This window comes from Betta splendens, chromosome 5, assembly GCF_900634795.4.
Source record: "Betta splendens chromosome 5, fBetSpl5.4, whole genome shotgun sequence".
Taxonomy (NCBI): domain Eukaryota; kingdom Metazoa; phylum Chordata; class Actinopteri; order Anabantiformes; family Osphronemidae; genus Betta; species Betta splendens.
In genome coordinates this window covers 13838204-13861669 of record NC_040885.2, presented here as the reverse complement: position 1 = coordinate 13861669, position 23466 = coordinate 13838204, and the positions used below count along the sequence as shown (strand labels likewise).

General features: G+C 40.9%; 3 protein-coding genes across 3 annotated transcripts in view; all 3 read left to right on the top strand.

The window, feature by feature from the left end:
• On the top strand, positions 1-1733 carry rpl29 (ribosomal protein L29). The gene is made up of 4 exons (XM_029149694.3): positions 1-99; positions 502-554; positions 813-877; positions 1536-1733. Exons 2-4 carry the CDS (start codon positions 518-520, stop codon positions 1653-1655), a joined length of 222 nt encoding a protein of 73 aa, XP_029005527.1. The 5' UTR covers positions 1-99; positions 502-517; the 3' UTR covers positions 1656-1733.
• A 793-nt stretch (positions 1734-2526) lies between these two features.
• iars1 (isoleucyl-tRNA synthetase 1) overlaps positions 2527-23466 on the top strand; it is a 32795-nt gene continuing 11855 nt past the window's right edge. Inside the window, exons 1-22 of the mRNA XM_029149686.3 lie at positions 2527-2639; positions 3310-3433; positions 3697-3853; positions 3948-4067; positions 4313-4395; positions 4557-4674; positions 4855-5002; positions 7104-7191; positions 8382-8442; positions 8625-8720; positions 9676-9798; positions 13134-13225; positions 13895-13993; positions 16644-16770; positions 18246-18319; positions 19176-19370; positions 19526-19612; positions 20438-20521; positions 22112-22256; positions 22755-22875; positions 22962-23053; positions 23145-23222. Coding sequence (XP_029005519.1) covers positions 3315-3433; positions 3697-3853; positions 3948-4067; positions 4313-4395; positions 4557-4674; positions 4855-5002; positions 7104-7191; positions 8382-8442; positions 8625-8720; positions 9676-9798; positions 13134-13225; positions 13895-13993; positions 16644-16770; positions 18246-18319; positions 19176-19370; positions 19526-19612; positions 20438-20521; positions 22112-22256; positions 22755-22875; positions 22962-23053; positions 23145-23222 — 2307 coding nt within the window. The 5' untranslated portion in view covers positions 2527-2639; positions 3310-3314. The remainder of the gene's footprint in view (positions 2640-3309; positions 3434-3696; positions 3854-3947; positions 4068-4312; positions 4396-4556; positions 4675-4854; positions 5003-7103; positions 7192-8381; positions 8443-8624; positions 8721-9675; positions 9799-13133; positions 13226-13894; positions 13994-16643; positions 16771-18245; positions 18320-19175; positions 19371-19525; positions 19613-20437; positions 20522-22111; positions 22257-22754; positions 22876-22961; positions 23054-23144; positions 23223-23466) is intronic.
• LOC114855017 (vimentin-like) lies at positions 9859-12497 on the top strand. The gene has a single exon (XM_029149693.3). It carries the CDS (start codon positions 10567-10569, stop codon positions 11698-11700), a length of 1134 nt encoding a protein of 377 aa, XP_029005526.1. The 5' UTR covers positions 9859-10566; the 3' UTR covers positions 11701-12497.

The following is a 23466-nucleotide window of genomic DNA, read 5'->3' as shown; positions in this document are numbered from 1 at the left end:
AGGGTTTCTGTCGGAGGCTTCCTCTCTTGGCCCCATTGGTTTTCTTTCCTCCAAGACTGTCTTTCTTTCTCTTCCGGTTCTCGCCTGGTCGTGTGTCAGGTATCTATTTTCCCTGGTTTTGAGGACAGTTAAAATCTTAAACAATCTTGATGTATTTTTAACGTTTGGACAAAAGCAGCCGCGGATTTAGAAAGAGCGCCTTTTAGGTCATATGTCTACTGCAGTATGTGTTGGATGTGATGCCGATTAAAGGCTCTAAATATCACTTAGCAAAGTTGGAGCTAGCGGTGTTAGAGCAGGAGCTAAACACTAAGGCATTAGCTCAGAAATTTAATTAAAGTCTATTCTTTACATCACATACGTATCCTCACACCGTCTTTTTCTTTAAACCGTGTAATTTGTACACTTTTCACTTAAAACCTGCTATGTTCAGTATGGCTAACATGCTAACGACTGAAGCAGTCATTTATTTACTTATCTGTCATTTTTGTTTTCCCTCAGATCAGCCAGCATCGAAATGGCCAAGTCTAAGAACCACACGACTCACAACCAGTGTAAGTGTGAAACTACGTCTTGTGGCTAGTCTTCATTTAGTATGGGTCATTTGCAGGTTGCACTAAAAGTCCTGCAGGTGTGCAGTGCTGGCAACAAAAAATATATTTCTTTTCTGTTGTTTTCTTTGTCTATGCTGATGTGATGAAGTTGAGAGTCGGTTATGTGCTGGTGCACAAAATAAGGCTTACACATAACAGTGATGGTGGATAATAGATGTATGCTGTTTCTTCTAAATACCTCTGTACTTCTTTGTACAGCTCGTAAAGCCCACAGGAATGGCATCAAGAAGCCCAGGTCTCACCGCTATGAGTCTCTAAAGGGGGTATGTGTTAAATATTTGACAATTATTGTGTATCTGCATGCAATAATCAATAGATTTCTTGACTCTTACCTGCATTACGTCTAGTATTATGGTGCATTCACTTCATATGAAATTGTGTAGCCGAGTACACACAAGGGTGTATAAATGTCTTTAGCAGTCTTTAGAAGTTGTATGTGCATACAGGGCAAACAAAGTAACTTGATTTGATAGTGTGTGTAAATGTATACATATGTATATACATATATTACATGTCTGTCCTTATATTTTTTACAATTTTTAATCTTCTATACTATGTGAAAGCAATGATAAGTGTTCAAAGCAATTTCTCTCTGCGTTTAATAAAGTGTTGTTTTTTTTTAAATGTTAAATCTAAATATTGAAACATGACGACTAACTGGCATCAGACGTCACGTTTTCAGGTGTATTCTCAAGCTATGGCCTAATAACTTAGAATGATGCGCAGTAATTTGTATTAATGTCTAACACTAAATATGTACAACCTTTTGATTGATGTAAATTATTGTCACTCTTCAATTGTATTTATAACTCTCAAATGTATGGCCTATTAGAGACAGTAATTAGTATTTGGGATTTATGGTCCCATCTTTTAATTTAATTTTTATATAAATTATAAAATTGGAGTTTCGCTTTGTTACAGGTGGATCCTAAATTCCTGAGGAACCTGCGCTTTGCAAAGAAACACAATAAAAAGGCAGTAAAGAAGGCACCAATCCAGGCACCAATCAAGGCACCAGTCCAGCCTGCCAAGGAGAAATAGGCAGCTGTCTGCTCTGTTTGTCAGTGTTTCATAGACTGTGTTCACCATCACAATAAAGCAATGCTTTAACAAACGCAACGTTGTACTGTTGCTTGGTGTAGATGCTCTTAATACAGCAAATGATTTAATTTCTTCATCCTCTCTGAAAAGTAAATACATCTAAAATAGACTTAGTAAAATGCCTATTTTTGCACATTTTGACGTTTCTAAATTTTGGAAATTGATATGATGAAAAAATATTTAGGGTGGTGCGGTGGGTAGCACCGTCGCCTCACAGCAAGAAGGTTCTTGCTTGATTCCCGGACGCGGCCCTGGTCCCTTTCTGTGTGGAGTTTGCAAGTTCTCCTCGTGCTTGTGTGGGTTCTCCGGCTTCCTCCCACAATCCAAAGACGTGCATTAGGTTGATTGGACTCTCTCCATTGCCCCTAGGTGTGAGTGTGTGTGTGAATGGTTGTCTGTCTCTGTGTTGCCCTGCGATGGACTGGCGACCCGTCCAGGGGGTACCCTGCCTCTCGCCCATAGCCAGCCTGGTTAGGCTCCAGCACCCCCGTGACCCCGCATTAGGGAATAAGCGGCTTGGAAAATGGATGGATGGAAGAAAGATAGATGGAAGATATTTAGCATATGTGGCAGTTATGGTAAATAAGTTGTATTTTAAATATTTATATGTTTAGAGAGATATTTAGCTGAAAATAGGATTCCTAAAAAGTCCCAGATTCTTTAAAAAACTTCAGCAACTTCAGACACATTTATAAATGTGTATAAAGAGTGTTACACAGATGGATTCGAGGGAAAATGCTACGGCACATGAAACATACACTTTGGGCTTTAAATACATACATGACCTTTTTTAAAATTAACATCAGTAAGCGTTAAATGATTTTATTCTCGCAGTGATGCGTGGTAATGCGTCACTTCCGCTCACGCTGACTTCAGCTTGCATCATATCTGGTCTCTCTCGCAGCCGGTAGGGACAGACAACATGTGAGTATCTCCATTCAAACTTAATTTTTCCAACATAAACGTTGGGTTAGAGTCGCAGTTCACCGTCTGTCCCGTATCACATCGTACCGTATAATCGCCGTCCTTTGACAAAGTTAGCTTTAGCCCGTTTAGCTACAGGCTGAGTAAGAAGCTAGCTTAGCCTGCTAGCTAACAACAAGGAGGTGTCATGTCTTGAAATAACTGATGTGGAGAAGTGACTTTCAGAGTTATCCAACTGGTTTAAGCTGGGCTGCAGCAGTTACAGCTTCAACGCGGAAGTTCTATATTACACAGAGTTGATTTAGCACCTAAAACCTCGAACTGCCTGTATTTTAAACAAAGCATTGGGAAGTGAGAGGCTTTGACAGATCCAGGAATCAGTGGAGTAGTCGCTGAGGCAAACATTTGTAATCTGGGCTTCATTTCAAATCCAAATATCGTGTTTAGGCATTACAAAGGTATATTCTGGACTTTAGCATTACGCAACATGACAAAACAGCAGTGGAAGGTTTTTTTGAAGTTAGCACACATGTAACATGCTGTAGTCATCATATAAAATGTGTGTGTGCTTTCCTCGCCATACAGAACCACGTGTGCCAAATCCATTAGTTATATCACTATTGCACTGTTACAGTATCTGTTTGGTTACACTGTGCTCTTTGCCTGACAGACACGATGGTGGAGCCAGTCCCCGAGTCCATCAACTTTCCCTCTGAGGAAGAGAAGATCCTGAAGCTGTGGATTGAGAGGGACTGCTTCCAGGAGTGCCTCAAACAGTCAAAGAACAGGCCCAAGTAAATCCAGCTGGGTTTTGGTTTATATTATTCAAATTTGAATCAGAAAGCCACAATACAATCGTGGAGTGGAATATTACCAGTTTCTGATGAATCATTACTTTAATTATTGTTAATGCCTTTCTTGAATCTGGTAAAACTGCTTGTTACTAGACTCTGGTATAGAATAGTCTTATAAGAATATATTAATGAATTGAAATGGATAATTATCCTGTGTGGATAAAGATACTTAAGAAAATATATGTTTTGTATTTCTTTATTAGGTACACCTTCTACGATGGCCCTCCCTTTGCCACAGGTCTTCCTCACTATGGTCACATTCTGGCAGGCACCATCAAGGACATCGTTACTCGATTTGCCCACCAGAGTGGCTACCACGTGGACCGGCGCTTTGGATGGGACTGTCACGGCCTTCCTGTGGTGCGAGTTTGCCTTTTATATTGATATTGTCCACATTTGATTTGTCTGAAAGCTTTAAGCGGCAATCTATCTGAATTTTTTTTGGTTGTTGCAGGAGTATGAGATTGATAAAACCTTGGGTATCAAAGGACCTGAAGATGTGGCCAAGATGGGCATTGCTGAGTACAACAAGCAGTGCAGAAGCATCGTCATGAGATATGCCAATGAGTGGGAGGTGAGCATACAAAGAAGACTGATGTCTGCTCTATGTGTGCTTGTTTACACTGAAGATGATTATATTCTTAGCTATGAGCATTTTGTAGCCTTGAACTTGCTCCCAAGCTTTTGTAGATAGTTTCTTGCGTTTTTTTAATGTTGAGGTGATATTGAAATAACACTGTTGAGCTACAGTTTTTTTTTTTAAATTAGAACTACACCATGTGAAGCCACTGATAACTTATTGTTTCTTTATGTGTCCAGACATCAGTAAAGCGAATGGGCAGGTGGATTGACTTCAATAATGATTACAAGACTCTGTACCCATGGTTCATGGAGACTGTCTGGTATGTATTTGTTTACTAGTTACAGTTAAACTTAAATTCCCAAGTTTAGGTGTCATTTACATTTGTTTAATGGACGTTTTAAATATGCACACTTTGGTCGCTCATCGTTTAATATATTGACCTGCAATATTTATAATATCTTTTTTTTTTCCGTTTAACAGGTGGGTGTTCAAACAACTTTATGACACAGGTCTGGTGTACCGAGGGGTCAAGGTCATGCCATTCTCAACCGCCTGCAACACCCCTCTCTCAAACTTTGAGTCCCACCAGAACTACAAGGTTCGTACAGGTCATTGGTGTAATGGACACTTTAGTATTCAATCTTTTACTCTGACTGTGACAGTTTTTTGAGTTTTTTTACAGTAAAGAGAAAAAAAGCTCAATTCATAAAAAATATATATATTCAGTTGATAGTAGAAGATACTCAGTTGAGCTCTCGTGTGTTTATTTTGTCTCCAGGATGTCCAGGATCCATCCGTGATGGTCAACTTCCCTCTGGTTGAGAATGAAGATGTTGCTCTGATTGCTTGGACGACCACACCCTGGACTCTGCCAAGCAACCTGGCCCTTTGTGTTAACCCAGAGTTCCTGTATGTCAAAGTCAGAGGTGAGAGACTGTTTAATATCAGTGTGTGTTCACCCATGTTGATAATAAGGCCAGGATTAATAGTTTTGTTGAATCATTCTGCAAAAAAGCTGTAGCTCAAAGCCAAAGTTTGCTGACTGAACATGTTGTGGGTTTAGTGTTGTGGACCAGAGCATCAACTGATGGTTTTTATTCAGAAAGAACAAACAAGAACAAATTATCAGAGGAGGAGTGCTGCCTTGGCAAATTGCACCCAGAGGGAAGGATTTCTGTTGCATAATACGTTGGTGGACGTTCTAGCCTTTGGCTGTGTATTAACTGATGTTTTTCTTGTATGACAAGGGACTCTTTGTAACCGGAACTTTGTATTTTATCTACAACCAAGCAGACGCTCCACATTCACAAGCAACAACATGATGCTAAGGCATAACCGATGCAGACATTGGCTTATTAAAAGCACTTTGTGCTTGTAGAACATGTTCACTCACCCACGTCCAATGGCCCTGTCACGTTAAAAAAGGACATTAAATAATGTAGAGCATTGATTCGTTAATGGTTTCTATCAAAAAGGCTCTGGCATATTTCTTTGAATGTAGCCCCAAACTTCACAACGTGTTATTTGAAATCTCTTTTCAGGCATTAGTCACCCATTTCATATACCTTTATAATTACTGTATATGTTGAGGATATTGTGAATAAGATATTTTTCAAAGATCTTTTGTTCCCAAAAGTTAATTCATATCACCTTGTCTGAGTAATAAAGTACCAGAGCTGTGTAACTAAAGCAGCTCAGTAGGATTCAGCCATCATTTACTTTTATTATTTGCTCAGTTTTCCCTCTGTGATATTTAAGCCTGTTTTAGAAGGTCAATTGTTTTAACTTGAGATGACAGTTCAGTGCATGTGTGCGCGCAACATGTGCCTGTATGTGGCTCAGACCTGAAAAATATGGATGAACCTCAAATCAGGTCAGTTAAAAAAGTGTTGTCCTTGTACAAATATAAGAAAAATACTCCAGAGATGTGGCTAGTGTTTTTCTGTCACCTTCCTGTTGTAGTTCTTAGTTCCCTGTGGGAGAAGCCGGCGGGTTTTTAAAGCATGACCTAGATTTAAACCAGCTTGGTGCAGCACCTTTGATCCTGCAGGGGGCACTGTTGAAACACAGTCCTTCATCAGAGCTGCACAGTGCTGCATGGGAGACCGCCTTAGAATACCAATGAATGTGATGTGTGTGTGTGTGTATTGGTTCAGCACCTCTTTTTTACCTCCTGTCCCCTCTTGCGTCATCCATACCCTAACATTCTCCTTAATTTCCTTATAGCTCTCTCTTCCTCCACACCCACCAGGTTTTGTCCTTTGATGTTTGTATTTTCTCGTGTGCGTGTCCCGCTCTCCCTCCGTCTTGCTGCCTTTGTCGCTGTTTGGGCTGAGGGCTGTCAACAGTGGCAGGTCTGAGCTGTGCAGTCATTTGTCATACCAGGGAGGGGAAAAACATCTTTTATTGATGCCGCCCCCCTCTCTCTCTCTTTTTGTGTCTCGGTCCATTTGGTTTCTGCTCTCCCCACAACTGTTGTTCCTGCTGTTCTCAGCCCCTCCTCTGCTACTCAGCTCTCTCTAAAATCTCAATCTGGGCAGTCTTTGCAGAATTACAGTGTCTGACCCGACTTGAGGAGGGGACTTTTCAACAGTATTAGATTTGTTTAATTTGCGTCAGGGAGCTGCAGCTCTATGATAAACTACTTTCATACCTGACCTTGACGTCACGGTTGCTGTATTATTTAGCACAAGGACTTGATATTGAGGTTGGACACACACACTGTAGCAAGGCTAATTACGTGCATTTGAATGTTTCACTAAATATGAATCATTTCTCAATGTACATAATCGATTTCCCAAAACGACTACTTTGCAAAAAATCTCTTTTGTATGTAATTATGTAATGTTTGCCAGTGAATTGCCGTAGTTATTATATTGCAGATTATTGTTGCCTCACCATTTGATCGTACAGACAATGTACATAGTAGATCCAGTGAACCTTTGCAGCCCGCCTTCACCATGGCTATATACAGTATTTCATAAAAACTGTCCTTTTTCAGTTTTATCCTTCTGTTTTAACTCACAGATAACACCACAGACAAAACCTACATTATGATGGAAGCCCGGCTGGGAGCTCTGTTTAAGTCTGAGAGCGAGTACACCCTCCTGGACAAGTGAGTACACAAGACTTTACAGCTGCCAAAGAAAACAACCCAGTGAAAATGAAACTGGTTCATGTAGTTTAACAAGTAATTTTTTTTCTTCCGATTCAGCTCTTAAATATTGTTAATTTGAACATGTATTTGCAATAACTGTGGTTCATAAAGGTAAGAATGGTGAACCTCTCAACAAAACGATGATTAATGGGGGTTATGATCATTATTTAAATAACAAGTGAAAGTATAAACATTGTTTTCTGTACTAAGAACCAGATAATTTTACATTTACTGTGAAAAGTTTTTCCCTGAGTTACAACTTGTCCTCCAGACAAGAATAAAGTTACTGAAAGGAGAATTAGGAGAGGTTTATTTCACCAGCTGGGCAGTGTTCTGTGTAGTGGAAAGCAAATCAAATTCTCTCAATTTTCTCACTTCAGTACATGATTCTAGTGCAAAAGGGCAGTGCAGGTTTGAGCAGGGAGAAAACGAAGTGAGACAAGATAAAGAAAAACCTGACTGAACAGTGAATGTACCGATGCCTTATGGTGCATATTTCCCTTTCCCTGCTGGAGAGTTGGCCTAAGGCCTTTACCTGAAAGACAAGTGTCTTTCTGACTCACTCAGCAACTAAAATTCAAACTTAAACAGGTATTCTTTTTACATGTACAGTCACATGTTCTAATACAGACTGAAACCTGGCCCCATTAATGCTAGACAACATTCAAGCAAGTATATGTGTAATATCATATTCTTAAAAGAGCCTAATATGGCTTCTGTAGTTTTACATCTAGCACTACATCATATCAGCTTGCTAATGGAAAAGCACTGTACTTGTGTAGCGTTGTTTTTGATGGTTCGTCTCCCTACAGCATGTAGACGAGTTGTCAGCCATCACTTGTATGTGTAGTCGTCTGTCAGACGGCACCATCTCTAACCACTACAGCATTGGACTTCTTCCAGTTTGCAGCTTGAAAGGTATAAGCTGGGTGAAGAAATCCTCAGATCCCCCTAATGCGGCTAAATATTGTGAGCTTATGATATCTAAAGTGTACTTAGGTGAGTGTATCAGCTACTACTGGACACTTAAAGGAAAGTTTTATGGAACAGGGTTTGGACACAATGTGTTTGGATACCGTTTTGCAGAAGTAGTGTTTCATTCAGATTTACTGGTGCCGGTGCGATTTTAATGTGCTTTGTGCTTTCAGGTTTCCTGGTAAAACGCTCAAAGGGAAACAGTACAAGCCTCTCTTCCAGTACTTTTCTAAGGTTTGTAGACTGTGTTCCTGTTTAACAGTCATGCACCATCACAAAATGCAGGCTGACCCATGTGTCAAATTCGTTACCTGACTGGCCACCAACTGGCATTCTTTAAATGTACCTCTTGATCTCTGTTCCTGTGCTTATACACCATTCCTCACCCAACTCTCCTTGCCCTCATTTCACTTTAGTGTGCAGAGAAAGGAGCTTTCCAGGTGGTGACGGATAACTACGTCAAAGAGGAAGAAGGCACAGGAGTGGTCCACCAGGCGCCGTACTTTGGAGCTGTAAGTGTTGTCTTTAAGCACAGTTCAGTCTCTAACCAATATTAGTAGATGGTCCTATGCTATGATCTGATGCCTGTCACTGTCAGGTAAGTTGTGGATAGGTTCTTTGGCCTGGAAGAATGTCATTTCCAGTAATCATGTAAAATTTCGTAGTTGAGATCAAGACACATTAAAGACTGATGTATTAAAGTAAAATACTGATCTGTAAACCTCTCACAGTTTAAGAAATGGCTGGCACTTCTAGACTGCAGTGCAGTAGCGCCGTCAGGGGTATTGGGTCACTGCTAATATACTGTATGCCCTCGCCAAGGGCAGATGGAAGCCCCTGTAGCTATAGCCAGCTGTGGACACACACTCAGTGTTTCTTAGCGTTTTCTTCTGCAACTTAGTCCTTGACTCTGTCAACCATCGCATTTAACATCTCACTTATATTTACATTTGCTTTTTTGTTAGCCACAGTTCTGTCAGATTGTTATAAATTAGTTGGTAAAACAAAAATGCCATTTCATTAGCTTTGAGAAACGCACTGTCGAAATACATATTTCAAAGTTTACTTTATGAGTAGACGTGAAATGAACCGGCGAGTGATTAATTCTCGTTCCTGACAGGGTGTTTGAATACATAATACATTTACAGCTGGACAGTACTCAGATATTTCATGCATAGCTGTCACATACCAGTAGTGCTTGTGTAAACGATGCAAAAAGTATCCAGGATCAACAGAGAAACACACTATGGAGCCACAAAAAAAACTCCAGATTAGTGGTGGTTACCGGTATTTGTCAAGTCAAATGCCATCTCTTCAGACAGCATAACTGAACCACAGAGTATTATATTCTCTCTTAATTTAAAAATAAATGAATAAGGCATTAAAAAATTGCTACAGTCCATGACTCATAATAACAACTCAGTTATTGCCACAACTGCCCTAAACTGTGTACTATTCTCTTTGCAGGATGATTACAGGGTGTGCATGGAATACAACATCATCCAGAGGGACCAGACTCCGATCTGCCCTGTGGACGCCTCGGGCTGCTTCACTTCAGAGGTCACTGACTTTGCGGGACAGTATGTCAAAGTGAGTGACACATCAGATATTTACATGTAGATTAGGTTAGCAGGCATTTCATGCATTCTGCCCTTGGTAAGACTCACTGGTATGATACGCAGGCTAAATCCCTCAAATATATCGATAGCTGAGCTGTATCAGGATCTCTTTATTATTGTTTCCCTTTTTGCTCAGTTGTAGATTTAATTCTTAAATTTAGACTGAATATTCTGGGCAGAAACTGAGATTAATTTATGAAATATTCTGTTTCCTATAATGTAATTTCCAATTATTCTTTGTTTTATGATTTGGTGCTATGGAGACAGAAGGGGGAACTTGTGTCAGAGCAGTCTCACAGATTTGTTCAGCTGCTGCCAGAGCACATTGTCATTGTTTACCCATGCACTGGGTGCCCTCTTTCTCCGTGTCACACCCAAATTCTTTACCATCCTGTGTGGGCAGTGAGAGAAAAATAGGAGTCATACATGCGCCGATCACAATTTCGCAGTGTGGCGCAAAGGCCAGAGAGTGGACACTGGTCCCATGTGGTCACTAACAGTACAACGTTAGCTAATAAAGAGCATTCAACTACTGTTACCTGGAAGATGGTCATAATCCACTTTTGAAACATGTTATAACCTAGCGTGAGTTTCAAGGTTGTCTGACACATTCTTTATTGCTGCATAAAAGCTCAGAGGTGGTTGGAAGGTGTCAGTCACAACGTTGTCTGGACTAGGAGAAGCCACAAGGGCAGCAGTTCTTCTGTAAGTTGAGAGACAAGCCGAGTATTTAAACAACATGAGAGGCACATCTTACTCCCAGAAGAGCCTGCAGGTCAGCGGCGCCAGTAGAGTAAGAGTCCAAAGTCCGTCACCATCTCGTTGCCGTGGATCTTCATATGACACCCGTGGGCGCTCGGGTCAACGCAGCACTGCCATTGAGTTGGGTACAGAGATACACCAGCACCATGCCAATGAGAAAGAAGAGATGCAGGAACTCAACGTCAAGTTTGCAGGATACATTGAGAAGGTCCAGGCACTGGAGCAGAGAAATGCTGCCCTTCAAGCTGAACTGGCTGCGCTGCAGAGCCGATACAAGGGAGGCCCCACCGGCCTCGCAGAAGAATATGAGCTCAAATTTAAAGAGGTACGTGATCTGATTGAGACCCTAACTAATGAGAAGGGCGCCGCTGATATTGAAAGGGGTTACATCGAGGAAGAGATTGAAGTGTGGAGACTTAAGGTGGAGGAGGAGCTGGCACTCAAAGAAGAAGCGGAAATGATCCTGAGAGAGTTTCGCCAAGATGTGGACAACGCCACCCTGCAGAAGGCTGAGCTTGAGAAGCGCATTGAACAACTGGTGGCCGAGATAGAGTTCCTCAAGAAGCTGCACGATGAGGAGGTGGCTGACCTCATGAAGCAGATTGAGGACTCAAAAATTTCTGCTGAGCTAGATGGCGATCGCCCTGACCTGGCTGCTTACTTGCGCAACATGCGTACAGAGATAGAGGCTGTTGCTGCTCGTAATGTCCAAGAGGCTGAGAAGTGGTACAAGAGCAAGTTTGACAACCTCAAGGAGCATGCTGGGAAGAATGAAGAACAGATGAAGACCATGAAAGATGAGATCACTACCTTCCACAATCAGGTGACAGACTTGCAGAACCAGATTGATGGCCTTCGGGCTCGCAATGCTGCCCTGGAGCAACAGCTGGAGGACATGGAGATGTACCACATGGATAAAGTTGAGAGCCTGGAGAGTGTCATCGCTCAGTTAGAGAACCAGCTCTGCGAAACCAAACTGGAGATGACCAAATACCTTCAGGACTACCAGGAATTGCTGCACATTAAGCTCAAGCTGGATGCGGAAATCGCCACTTACAGGAAGCTGCTGGAGGGAGAGGAGCAGAGGCTCGGAATTGCCAAAGATGTCTAACTATCCTGGAGAGAGGAGGCCAAAAGCAATTAGAGAGAAGACCAGAAGTGTATCACAGATTCAAAAGATCATCCCGGTCTGCTTAAACAGACTCAAAAATGTCCCCTCTTTCAAATTCTTGTTCTCACTAGAAGGCCTGGGTCAAATACCCGGCCAACTATTTCAACATCTGCATCTGTCATTAGCCTTTATCTTTCCTTATTCCTACTGATTGATTTTTTTCCCCTCTTCCCAATGAATAATGTCAAAATATCCCCACATTATTCCACAAAACCTGATTGCTGACCTTTTACACTAATGTACTGTATGAACTGTCAATTAATAAAGATTGAAGTGAGTGCAAACAAAATAACCAACTGATCATCATTTTTACCTCTGTCCCCTTTCTAATCTCTTCCTAATCTATCATAAAATTGTCTCTTTGTGACCATAACTTCTCCTACATCATACACAGTGGAGAAAAACAAAGAGCAGAGAAGCATTTATTTTTTAGGTCAAGCTCAGCAAAACCCAACTATTATTGGCACCAAGGAATAAAATGGAGGTAGTTGCTGTTTGTTAATTCATAGAGCGTTACTAGGTTTGAGAATTTAGCTTGGTGTAAGTAAAAATTATCCTTTTTAAAGACCCTTTTGGAAAAACCAAGTTGAGAAAGCTTCAAACCTCTCTGCAAAGAGGTCATGACCAAAACTGCCTAAGCCCCTTCCTGAGAGGTGCTGTTGATGAGCTTCCTCTCAATGGAGACAATGCGCCTACATTGCGCTTTAGATTGTATTAGGATCTTGTAGATAAATTAGCAATTATTATCAACACATGAGCATTGCATTGGAATTCTCTTTGCTCCCCAGACAAAGCTCTGTTGTCCATTGGAAATGTTTAATCAAAAATCACTTCATAATTCAATATTTTATATATATATATATATATATATATATATATATATATATATATATATATATATATATATATATATATATATATATATATATATATATATATATATAAATATATAAAAACGTAATTTTGTTCCACGAACACGGCACGTAGCACAAAGCGTGATGCGGTTTCAACTGATTCTTTTTTTTATTTGTTTGTTTAAATAAAAAATTGGTGTATGAGAAAATAAAACATTTCACTTTTATTAATTCTGCTAGCCACTAATTTTCTATAGTAGTACTTAGACTAGTATTTGATGATGGTTAGGTTTTGCTGAGCTTGGGTAAATCTTGGACTGCTTGCTGATGTGTCTTGTCACCCTTTTTCCATTTTCTCACAGTGAGATCATCGTGCTCTGTAGATTACAACTTACCACACCTATCTGAGAGGCTGGATGTGTTCCGAGATGACACGCACACCAGAACTACAGAGGGCAAAGAAGCAGTTGTTCACACTGAAAGCTTTATTCTGTAACATTTGCAATTTTTCTTTTTTAGGATGCTGACAAGAACATCATTAAGTGGTTGAAGGAGAAGGGCCGCCTCGTCAATGCCAGTAGTTTCAAGCACAGTTACCCATTTTGCTGGAGGTGAGACACAGTCGAATTCTACAACTTCTATTACCTCAACCTCTTTTTAAAGTGAGACCCTTTGTGTGAGCTAGAATTACGGTAGCAAATGTTATCATTTCTGCTTCAATGCTAGGTATCTCTGTCTATAGGTCAGTTGATTTTTCCACATAGTGCAAATCAAGATAAGCAGAAGCCGTCTTTAGAGGTGTTGACGCTCTCTGCACACACCTCCAAGGCCACATATAATCACATTTTACAGCATAATCTTTCTTTTTTTAGTGGAATGATTTAGTAGAACTCACTTTTGCAGTTGGAGCACCTGCAGCCTCACCTGTGAAAGATTAATTAACCTCAGTGAATATGCAGAAGTGTGCTCTCTGCCATTAGGAGACCCAAGCTCATAAAAATGAAACTGTTAATAACCACTCAGTAAGTTAAGTTAACACAATTATATTTCCAACACACATTTTTAATTTATCTTGGAGCATTTTTATCTCACAAGCTGGCCTCTTTTTGTCTGGTCGGGACTTACAATGGAAACATAATGAACATATTGCCAGACAGCAACAGAATTAAAAAGAATAAGAAAGAATAAGAAACCAATTAAATAAGATACAAGTAGACATATAAGGTTTGAATACATTAAAAAGTACAAATGTAAAGCAGTCAGTGTGTTTATTCTTTTAGGTCTGACACACCTCTGATCTACAAAGCTGTCCCCAGCTGGTTTGTCCGAGTGGAGCACATGGTGGACAAATTACTTGACAACAATGGAAAATGCTACTGGTAAGATGTTTTCAGAAATAAGCTCTTACCGTCTAGGTGTGAGCTTTTGCTAAGCACGCTAGACGTGTAAAATGATTCAATAAATGATATAAGACGGACTGCAGCCACTGCCCAAACTGAAATAAATTCCAGCTCCAACTCTACTGAGCTGTTTTTCACAATCAGCATCCTGCCTCCACAGGACAGCCATCACTGAAAGCTTTTAAATGGGATGTATTGACTTTAATGTGAGTTGGTGTATGGGCTGATCCTTATCTTGTTTGAACAGAGTTAAAATTCCCAAGGACGCATTTCCTAAAGCTATTATAAAGACCATGGGACTAGTGTTTAATGGAAAAAAAATTGGCATTTTAGTAATTGTGATGGCAGAACATAGAGCCCAAGCTGGTGTAAGTCTAATGACTTTGCTAAGTGTTCTTACTCCGTACTCACTGGGCTCCTTTCTGAGCCACAGTAGCTGCCTCTGGTAATGGGACTGTCAAACTGAGATGAATGAGGAGCTGCTAGAAAGGGGAAGCAGCAGACATACACACACACACACACACACACACACACACACACACACACACACACTACTTTTAAAGTAACTCCCTATCTGTGGGGTGGTAGTGTTTTATAGGCACTAGATATCTAAAAGCTATACAGTGGAATCAAACAAACCTGCAATAAACATTCACTTTTATTGGACATTCTTTAGGCTGTAGGTGGTGTTTATATTCGCCAGTGAGGGCCTTTAAAATCCTGGTAAGAAAGAAAGAGCTAGTTATTATATTGTCTGAGTGATTGTCTCATTTTATCCCTTTACTTAAATGGTGCTAACTAAGTATCCATTGAGAGCGTTCAGACTGATTTCTCCGAAGGTCTGTCTGTATGAATAAATTAACGATGGAATCAGTGTAATGGGGAAATGGTCTTTTTAGTAAAATGCAGAAACTCTGCTCATTGTCCTTTCAGGACTGAGTTTCATGACCAGAACAGGAAGGAATATACAGTGGTTAGACAGATTATATCAGACGTTCTTTTCCTCTGGCTTTTTTTCCTTTTACTTAATTGACCAACCTCTAGTTCTATTAGCTATTACTTCTACACCTGCCAAGCTTTCCATTCTTAAACAGCACAGATGCAATAATGGACAGATTGAACCGCTTGAAATTACAGCACAGGCTCTATGTTTTATCAGCCGCTAATTTATACAGTGAGAGGACGGTGGAGCACATGGGCAGAACCCATGTATGTAGACACAAAAAGGCACCTGGCTGAACCCAGGTTAATATTATATAATTGACATGATGCTTATATAGACAGCTTAGAAATACGTGTGTGTGTGTGTGTGTGTGTGTGTGTGTGTGTGTGTGTGTGTGTGTGTGTGTGTGTGTGTGTGTGTGTGTGTGTGTGTGTGTGTGTGTGTGTGTGTGTGTGTGTGTGTGTGTGTGTGTGTGTGTGTGTGTGTGTGTGTGTGTGTGTGTGTGTGTGTGTGTGTGTGTGTGTGTGTGTCAGATTTTCTTTCTAATAGCACGTTACTGGTTGCTTTGTGTTTTTGGTATCAAAGAAGGTAGAAGGAAAAGGTGCCACCCACCATCGCTCTTAATAAAGCTCAGCACACACTACTTCAACATGCAGATAAATCAAAGTTTGACAGCCTGCTTCACCTTTTTTTACTGTATGGTTGCTAAGCTGTGATTAGAGGATCACTGCTCAAGAGGGAGGGCTGCAGAGAAATGTGTTGCACCTCTTCTGTCACCACTCTTCCCTTTCACCCCTTTGCTTTTTAGTAATTTCTCACTTTTTTTTCCATCATGCATATTCTGAATATGTCTCCGCTCTGACCACAACCTCTTGTCTCTCTGTGTCCCTCCTGTATCCATCCCTCGTGTCTTTGACTTATAATAGAAGCCTGTGCATGTTAAGCGGCTCTTCGCTGTGTCTCCTGTACAAGACAGCACACTTTAAATTCTACATTTAGCAAAAACTAGAAGAGGGAGGGTGGAGGAGTGGTGGAGAGCAGAAGCAAAAAAAGAAAAAGAAATCATTAAATTGATATATTAGGGGCCTAAATAGAAATGCCTCCTACAAATGGGAATTGATGAAGTCGTTGCTTAGCGCAGAGGTCCTGGTGACGATTTATACCCCTCCCAGTGTTCTTCTGAGCAGCAAGTGAAGGGACAGAAAAAAACAGTGTGATACTGGATTATAGCTCGAAGTTGGTTGAGGCAAAATAGGAAGGGAAGAGAAATAGAAAGGGGCACGAAGGAGGAAGATGCCTTGAAGGCGGTGTTAACCTTTACAGTTGAGCTTCATGAGGAGAGCAGAGCAGTTTATAAGGCTAACACGAGAACTAAGGGGAAAATAAGACACAGACAAACATAACCAGTATTATGATAATCTTTTTTCTTTCTTGGAGAAAATGTATTTCAGTAAATTAATTATGTTATCTGGAAGTCTGACTGTTCTCTGCAGAAGGAAACTGGATTCAAAAGGTTATTTTAGTTCTTTAAGTCTTATTTAAAAAAGTCTATAACGCTTTGTATTTAGATGTTTTTTTCTTATCTATATCCAAGATGCATCGTTTTAATTATGTATTTTGTGTTTACTGGTTTTCTTTTATATTTTCATACCTTTTTTTTTTTTTTTTAAATCCCTGTCTCTGCAGGGTCCCAGAATTTGTGCGTGAGAAGCGTTTTGGAAACTGGCTGCGAGATGCACGCGACTGGGCGATTTCAAGGAACCGTTACTGGGGCACACCGATCCCTCTCTGGGTCAGCGACGACTTCGAGGAGGTCAGGAAAACGTGGCACGCCAACATGCACTTGTTATGCTTTATTAGTCTTTGATGAAAAACCTTTCCTCACTCAAGGCAGTTATTCTTTTGAGGGAGCTTGTTGAAGCACCAACAGCCCCTGCAACTCAATCTAGGCTAATAATAAAAGAACAAATTAATTGAAAACTTGGGAGTCTTGTAACTCTCAGACTTTTATTTGCCGGAGAAATTAGTTTTGTGACTCTCCAAGGAACTCTGCTGTGACAGTACATAAGTGCAGCTCTGCTCATAAATAGTCACGGTGAAAGTCTTTCTCGCTGACCTCTTTTTGACACTGACATAATTTAGCATATCTGGGCTCTGTGTGTGTGGAGGGGTTGTGTAAGAGACTCTCTGGCATGGCAGAGTGAGGCGATCACGGCGTGAAACCAAACAGTGTATCGTGACTCGGTGCTGCAGTTGGCGAGTCGGCCTCCCTCAGGCACCATTACGCAGTGCCTCTGTACACGCAACACATGAATCATTCATTAATGCAAGCAGCAAAAAGAAAAACAATTCAAATTGCGTTTGGTTTCTCTTCACAGGGGTTAAGACGAGCTCTAAGGTCTTTGTGAGAACATAAAGGTGTGGGACAAGGGCAGAATAAATAAATAAAAGCTCATGAGCAAAACACACAGGCAAGAAGGGGGAAAATGAGCTGAACAGACAGGGGAGGACAACAGATCCAAACTGTAATTGTCCGTCTCGTTATGGATGTTCGTTGCCAAACTCAACTGATTATGTGCAGTACACTGAACTGAATAGAGATGTCAGAATTGGGTTGTTTGAGCATTTGAAAAATGAAGTGTTGGTCCCCTGGCTGAAAGAGGGACAGCCAGCGACCTGCTTGCTGGAAATAGCATTGTGACTGCTTCCAGAACACGCAGCCTCTTGGTGCGTCCTTTTACGCGTCTGTCTGTGGCAGATCTCCCACCCAGAGCTAAAGCTGTACATGTGTCTGTGTGGCTCTGTGAGGCCTGTCTTTCACTGTGGCCTTCCTGATCCCTGTGTCTGCGAATATGCGCATTTTGCTTTTGTGTGTGATGGTGTTGGTAGTGATAGTAATGTCACGCTGTATCTGGGCCATGTTACCTGGTGCCGTGGTGAAACTAGAACAGAGCCTACAGGTTAATTCTCAGAGGAGACTAAGCAACACACTTTCAAAGATAAAGTTACTTAAAAAGTATGTTGAAATAGGCCTACTTTTAATATTGTATTGTATTGTAGGAAAGAAGCCTGAATTTTTTTTTTTTTTTACGTCTACATGCAACTGGATGGTTGTGGAATGAGAAAGTGTGAGCCTGACTTTACTGGAATCATCCTGACTTGTAAAAGGAGTCTAGTTCTTCACTTTTGGTGATATGCTTTAATGTAGCTCCTGGCTACAGTTAGAAAAAATGAAATAAAATACTGGTAACACAGCGCTGTTATGTGAATGTGTTTATTGTTCATCAGGTGGTGTGTGTTGGGTCCATGGCTGAGCTTGAGCAACTAACTGGAGTGAAAGTGACTGACCTGCATCGGGAAAGGTGAGCTGCTCATCAGACACAAGATAATCAGCTGACGACCCAAACATTTTCTGTGTGCTGTGACGGCGCGGTGCATAACTTAATCTGCTGTGTCCCTGTAGTAGTAGTGGTCTAGGTCATCCAAATGGGTGTTGTGCAATAAAAATCACTTTTGTTTTTGCTAATTATCTTTAATCACCTTCATAGGGCTAGCCGTGTTTAATTGATGGAGGACGCAGGATGCATTCATCCTGCTCCTGTGTGAGTTACAGTTTTGGGGTCAGGTCAGCGCAACTGAAATGTTTATTGTATTTTGGTACATTTTACAGTTGTATAATATAGCATTAAAAGCACAAAGATATTGGACGATAGTACAGATAGAACACCTAAAAAACCTAAAATATTGTAATTCGGTTGTTTCCTAAAAAGAGACATTTGTTGAGGATTGAATGAACATGGATAGTTTGTAACTACAACTTAGTGAGTGTTTCTCAGCTTTTCCCATGAATCACAGAGTGTGGAATGGATTTCACCAGGTCAGTATATCCAGGATATCATTCGTTTCCTAGTGCCTAGAACTTATGACCGAAAGCAATAACCGACCTTATTTTACACTGTCAGCACAACATGAGCACCCCTGTTCTCTTTCTTAACCTCATTTCCAGCGGTGAAAGATTATAAATTAGTTGCCCTTGGCTACAGTCAAAAAGCTTATAGACACTGTAGATGTAGACAGCGGACAAATGATTAAATAGCCCCCAGTTGCACTGAAACTTTAAATAAAACACAACTTGTTGTTGCCATTTGTCTTTACAGTTCCTACAAACAAAACAATTCCCTGCCTTCTTACCCTGTGTCTGTACTTTTGTCTACCCAGCATAGACAATCTCACAATCCCATCGCGGTGTGGTAAGGGCACGCTGCGGAGAGTCACTGAGGTGTTTGACTGCTGGTTCGAGAGCGGAAGCATGCCCTATGCTCAGGTGCACTACCCCTTTGAAAACAGGAAGGAGTTTGAGGACACTTTCCCTGCAGACTTCATCGCTGAGGGCATTGACCAGACAAGAGGATGGTGAGCTGTGGAGAAATTAATAGTTGGATGGAGGGAACTAACAGAGGAAGACACAGAAAGAGGATCAAAACATCGATGCAGTGTTTTGAATGAAAATCATCAATCACTTCTGAATCCCACTCACTGTCCTTGTGTCTTTTTGTTTCCTGCTCCAGGTTCTACACCCTTTTGGTGCTCTCCACGCTCCTGTTTGGTAAACCACCCTTTAAGAACGTCATTGTAAACGGTTTGGTGCTTGCCAGGTGAGTCTGTTACCTTCAAACCTTTCAGCGTTTACTAGCAACAATATACACTACATCATCAAAAGATGTTTTCCATGACATAAGTTCTAAAACATAGCTTCAGCGAACCTGTTCATGAAACATACATTTTTGGGGGGCTATTTTCAGTCAGAGATTTGATGATTGTTTGAGTTTGTACAGCTGCAGAAAGTATGTGGCTTTGGCCTAAAAATAAATACAACATTGACGCTAGTAGAGGAACATGTTAGACAATGGCTCAGAGATGAGGACGCACACAATAATGGAGGTCTATGGCACAGAGGAAAACTGTTTGGATAGAAATGTATATGCTTTTTTTCATTGATCGATTTAGGTCTCAAATGTTGTTTGTTTACACAAAGATACTGAACGTTGTTAGCCTTATCCTTCCAGTGTATTGCAAACATAATTCTGAACTGTCGTCAGCAGACATCATTCTCTTTTTCAATCATTTTTTCTTGTCTGCCTCTACAAATCCACCCAATCTCTTAACCACCATTTTTCAATTTTTTTTACATTCTTTGTTTCCACTATTATCCCCCTGCCTGTTCATCCCGTCTTATTCTTTCTGCTGTGTCTCATGATCAGTGTGGTATGTGTGCTGTAACATTTAGCCCTTAGAGATGCTCAAGAGTAGAGCTGCTTGTCCTCAGCCCCAGGGTCTAAGCACAGCACTGTGCTCACAGGCCTGCTGACCTGGAAGGACTTGACTTATTTGAATACCAAGTGCATGGTTTCTAACATGCACTTTTGTGCATGCATGCGTGTGTATGTGAATTAATGCCTTTGCTTGTCTTATTCCTCCAGCGATGGACAGAAGATGAGCAAGCGCAAGAAGAACTACCCAGATCCAGGACTGATAGTGAAGAGCTATGGTGCTGACGCCCTCAGGTCAGCTCTGAGCTTGAAGACAAATAAGAGCTTATGTTATTAGCGGTCATGGTTTAAAAGTCTTGTATCGTCATACACACTTAACTAGGAACCATGCCAGTCCCACTTAGAGATACAGCACACAGACACACTCTCATGCATAGGGTCCATACACACACTGTTTCTCCTCATACATTCTCTAGTTTGCCTTGAGCAGTAGTGGTGCCATGGCCATATGGCCTAATGAATTAAGCACTATGCAGTTGCACCATATGCTCAAATATACGCTGATGAGGAGAGCTGAGATAAAGAGAAATGTGATGGTCTGTTTGTCTTAAAGTTGTACAGTTATGTACGCCAGATGCATTTACCCATAGATGATACTGTAATGTTATGTATGAATGTGCAAGTTTACTCTTTAAAATCTTTAGGGAATCTTGTGGTGTCAACCGTCTGTCTTCATCTTTGCTCACTTTAAAGTGCCTGATATCTTTCACTAGTTTGCTATTAAAATCACTCATGGTACATTACATGAAGTTGCATCATGTTTGCTTGCTTCCAGAATCATCAGAAAACCTCTTCTGACAACAGCTGATGCCTGCCACACAGGATTACATTCATATTAATTATTTTTATAGTGTGAATCAAACTGTCTTTAATAGAGTGCAAAGATGATTTCACTTTCGTTCGCTGATGGTGAAATTTAATTTACTCCATTTTAATTTTACTGCATTTGTGTAAAACACATTTAAGTTTAACATTTAGTGGAGGTGATGATGGTAATCCAAAACAATCTGCTCCAGGCAGGTTTGATGGCCAAGTAGCTGGCCTGACCTACATCTTCCTATTGTTTTTTTGGTGTCCATCAAGGATATGAAATTTGTCTTTTGTTCATTTCATGGTTAGCAAAGAGCTTGACATGAGATTAAGCTTTTGGATAACACTGTTTTACTCCTCATCTTGCTTTGTTGCTGATGTATGCGTTCAACTAGCTACTTGATGGTAGTTGGGCTTTCTCTTAATAAGGTGGAGGACTTGTTGATTAATGCTGGGCATGGTCTTATGGTTGCAGCAGTGTTGCTTCCACAGTAAATGGGGTGTTACTGACAGCTGACGTATCCGCACCGTAGTGGCTCAGGCTTCAGGATTTATTTAGCAGGTCCTCCTAATTCAGTGAGATGTACCTGATTGGCCCAAACCTGCTTAGTGGCTGGAGACAGAGATGAAACTGAACCTTTAGCACTTTACTAGTTATTAAAGCTGCCTTGCCTACATCTTTAAAGTATTGTTATATAGGCCTAACATTCATCAGCTGATGTTTGAAACTGTTGAATATGTATGTATGGTTTTGAATATATCAGTTCATTTTGCGTGTTACCTGTTGATTAAGTAGAAAACAACAAATTTCCACTGCAACAGTTTTGATGTTTAGTTGTTAAGCATTTTGCCATTCGTCCCTGAATGTGCCTGAAGTTCCTGTTGAGATAATACTGTAACTAAAGACGTCTCTCACATGCCTCGTACACATTAAAACTAGATAGCAGGTCACTTGTTCACACTCTTCCGCAGCATACACTGATATTCTAACCACTTCTCCGTGTTTCTCTGCAGACTTTATCTCATCAACTCTCCTGTAGTGAGAGCTGAGAACCTGCGTTTCAAAGAGGATGGTGTGCGGGACGTTTTGAAGGACGTCTTCCTGCCGTGGTACAATGCGTACCGCTTCCTCGTGCAAAACGTGCAGAGGCTACAGAAGGTATAGTGGGGCCATTATTAGCCCTGCAATGCTCTGAATTCTGCTCTTAAAACACAATAATTCTTAATGCTGCTCCACTCTTCTGGTTACAATTAATCAAATCAAATCAGTGGCACTAATTGTGAGATTTAGCAGACTGGCCTGAGAGTATAACAAACATAGTTGCAGGTTGAAGAGTCAAAATGCAGCTTTTCAGTTATTCTTCACGACCAGATTTACACCCACTAATCATCAGGGAAGTAATAGCAGCAGTTTAACTGGCCTGGTAGCGTTGGCAACTAGAGGTGATAATTCATTTAAGCTTTTTCTTTTACAAAATAAAATCAGCGCCAATTCTTAGTACAATAACTCTTTGTATTCATAGGTCTAATTTGACACCGTTTCCTGAATGATTGTGATGATGATTAGTTTGTTTTTGAACAAATCAGATTGTCAACAAGTGTCAAAATGAATAGTAATGTTTATGTCTCTTGCCAATTGTGTGTATTTATGTCTTAGGAGGAAGAGGTTCCTTTTCTGTACAATGAGAACACAGTGAAGCAGAGTGACAGCATCATGGACAAATGGATTCTGTCCTTCACACAGTCCCTCATCCAGTTCTTCAAGGCTGAGATGAATGGTGAGACGAACACTCAGGTAGCCACACTGTCCCTGTATTTTGTTATCCGGATCACCTGATTAAGTAAAGGTGCATTCTTGTTGTAGCATACCGCCTGTACACTGTTGTGCCTCGTCTGGTCAAGTTTGTGGACATGCTCACCAACTGGTACGTCCGGACCAACCGGCGCCGTCTGAAGGTGAGAATGCGCCCCTCAATTCAGGCTTGCTTTGTGCTAATATTTACGCATTTTATTTATTTTGCTGGGACTGAACGTGTGAACTTTGCAGGGAGAGAGTGGCACTGAGGACTGCCTGTGGGCGCTGGAAACCCTCTTCAGTGTTCTGTTCTCCATGTGCAGGCTGATGGTGAGTCACACTGGTCGTGTGTATGAGACCCTGTGTCCTTGCTCAGTGCATGCACGTGTGACACTGGCTGCGAGGAGATTGAGTAAGTAGGGAAATTTCTTTTGGTGAGGTTCTGCTTTGGTGTATGCAAGACCCAAAGAAATAATGCTGCCGTGGAAGAGGTGTGTGTGTGTTGGCATGTCTATGAATAATGCACAAGCAGTAGGAGTTTTTATTTTTAACACGCCGAAGATGTTTTCATGTG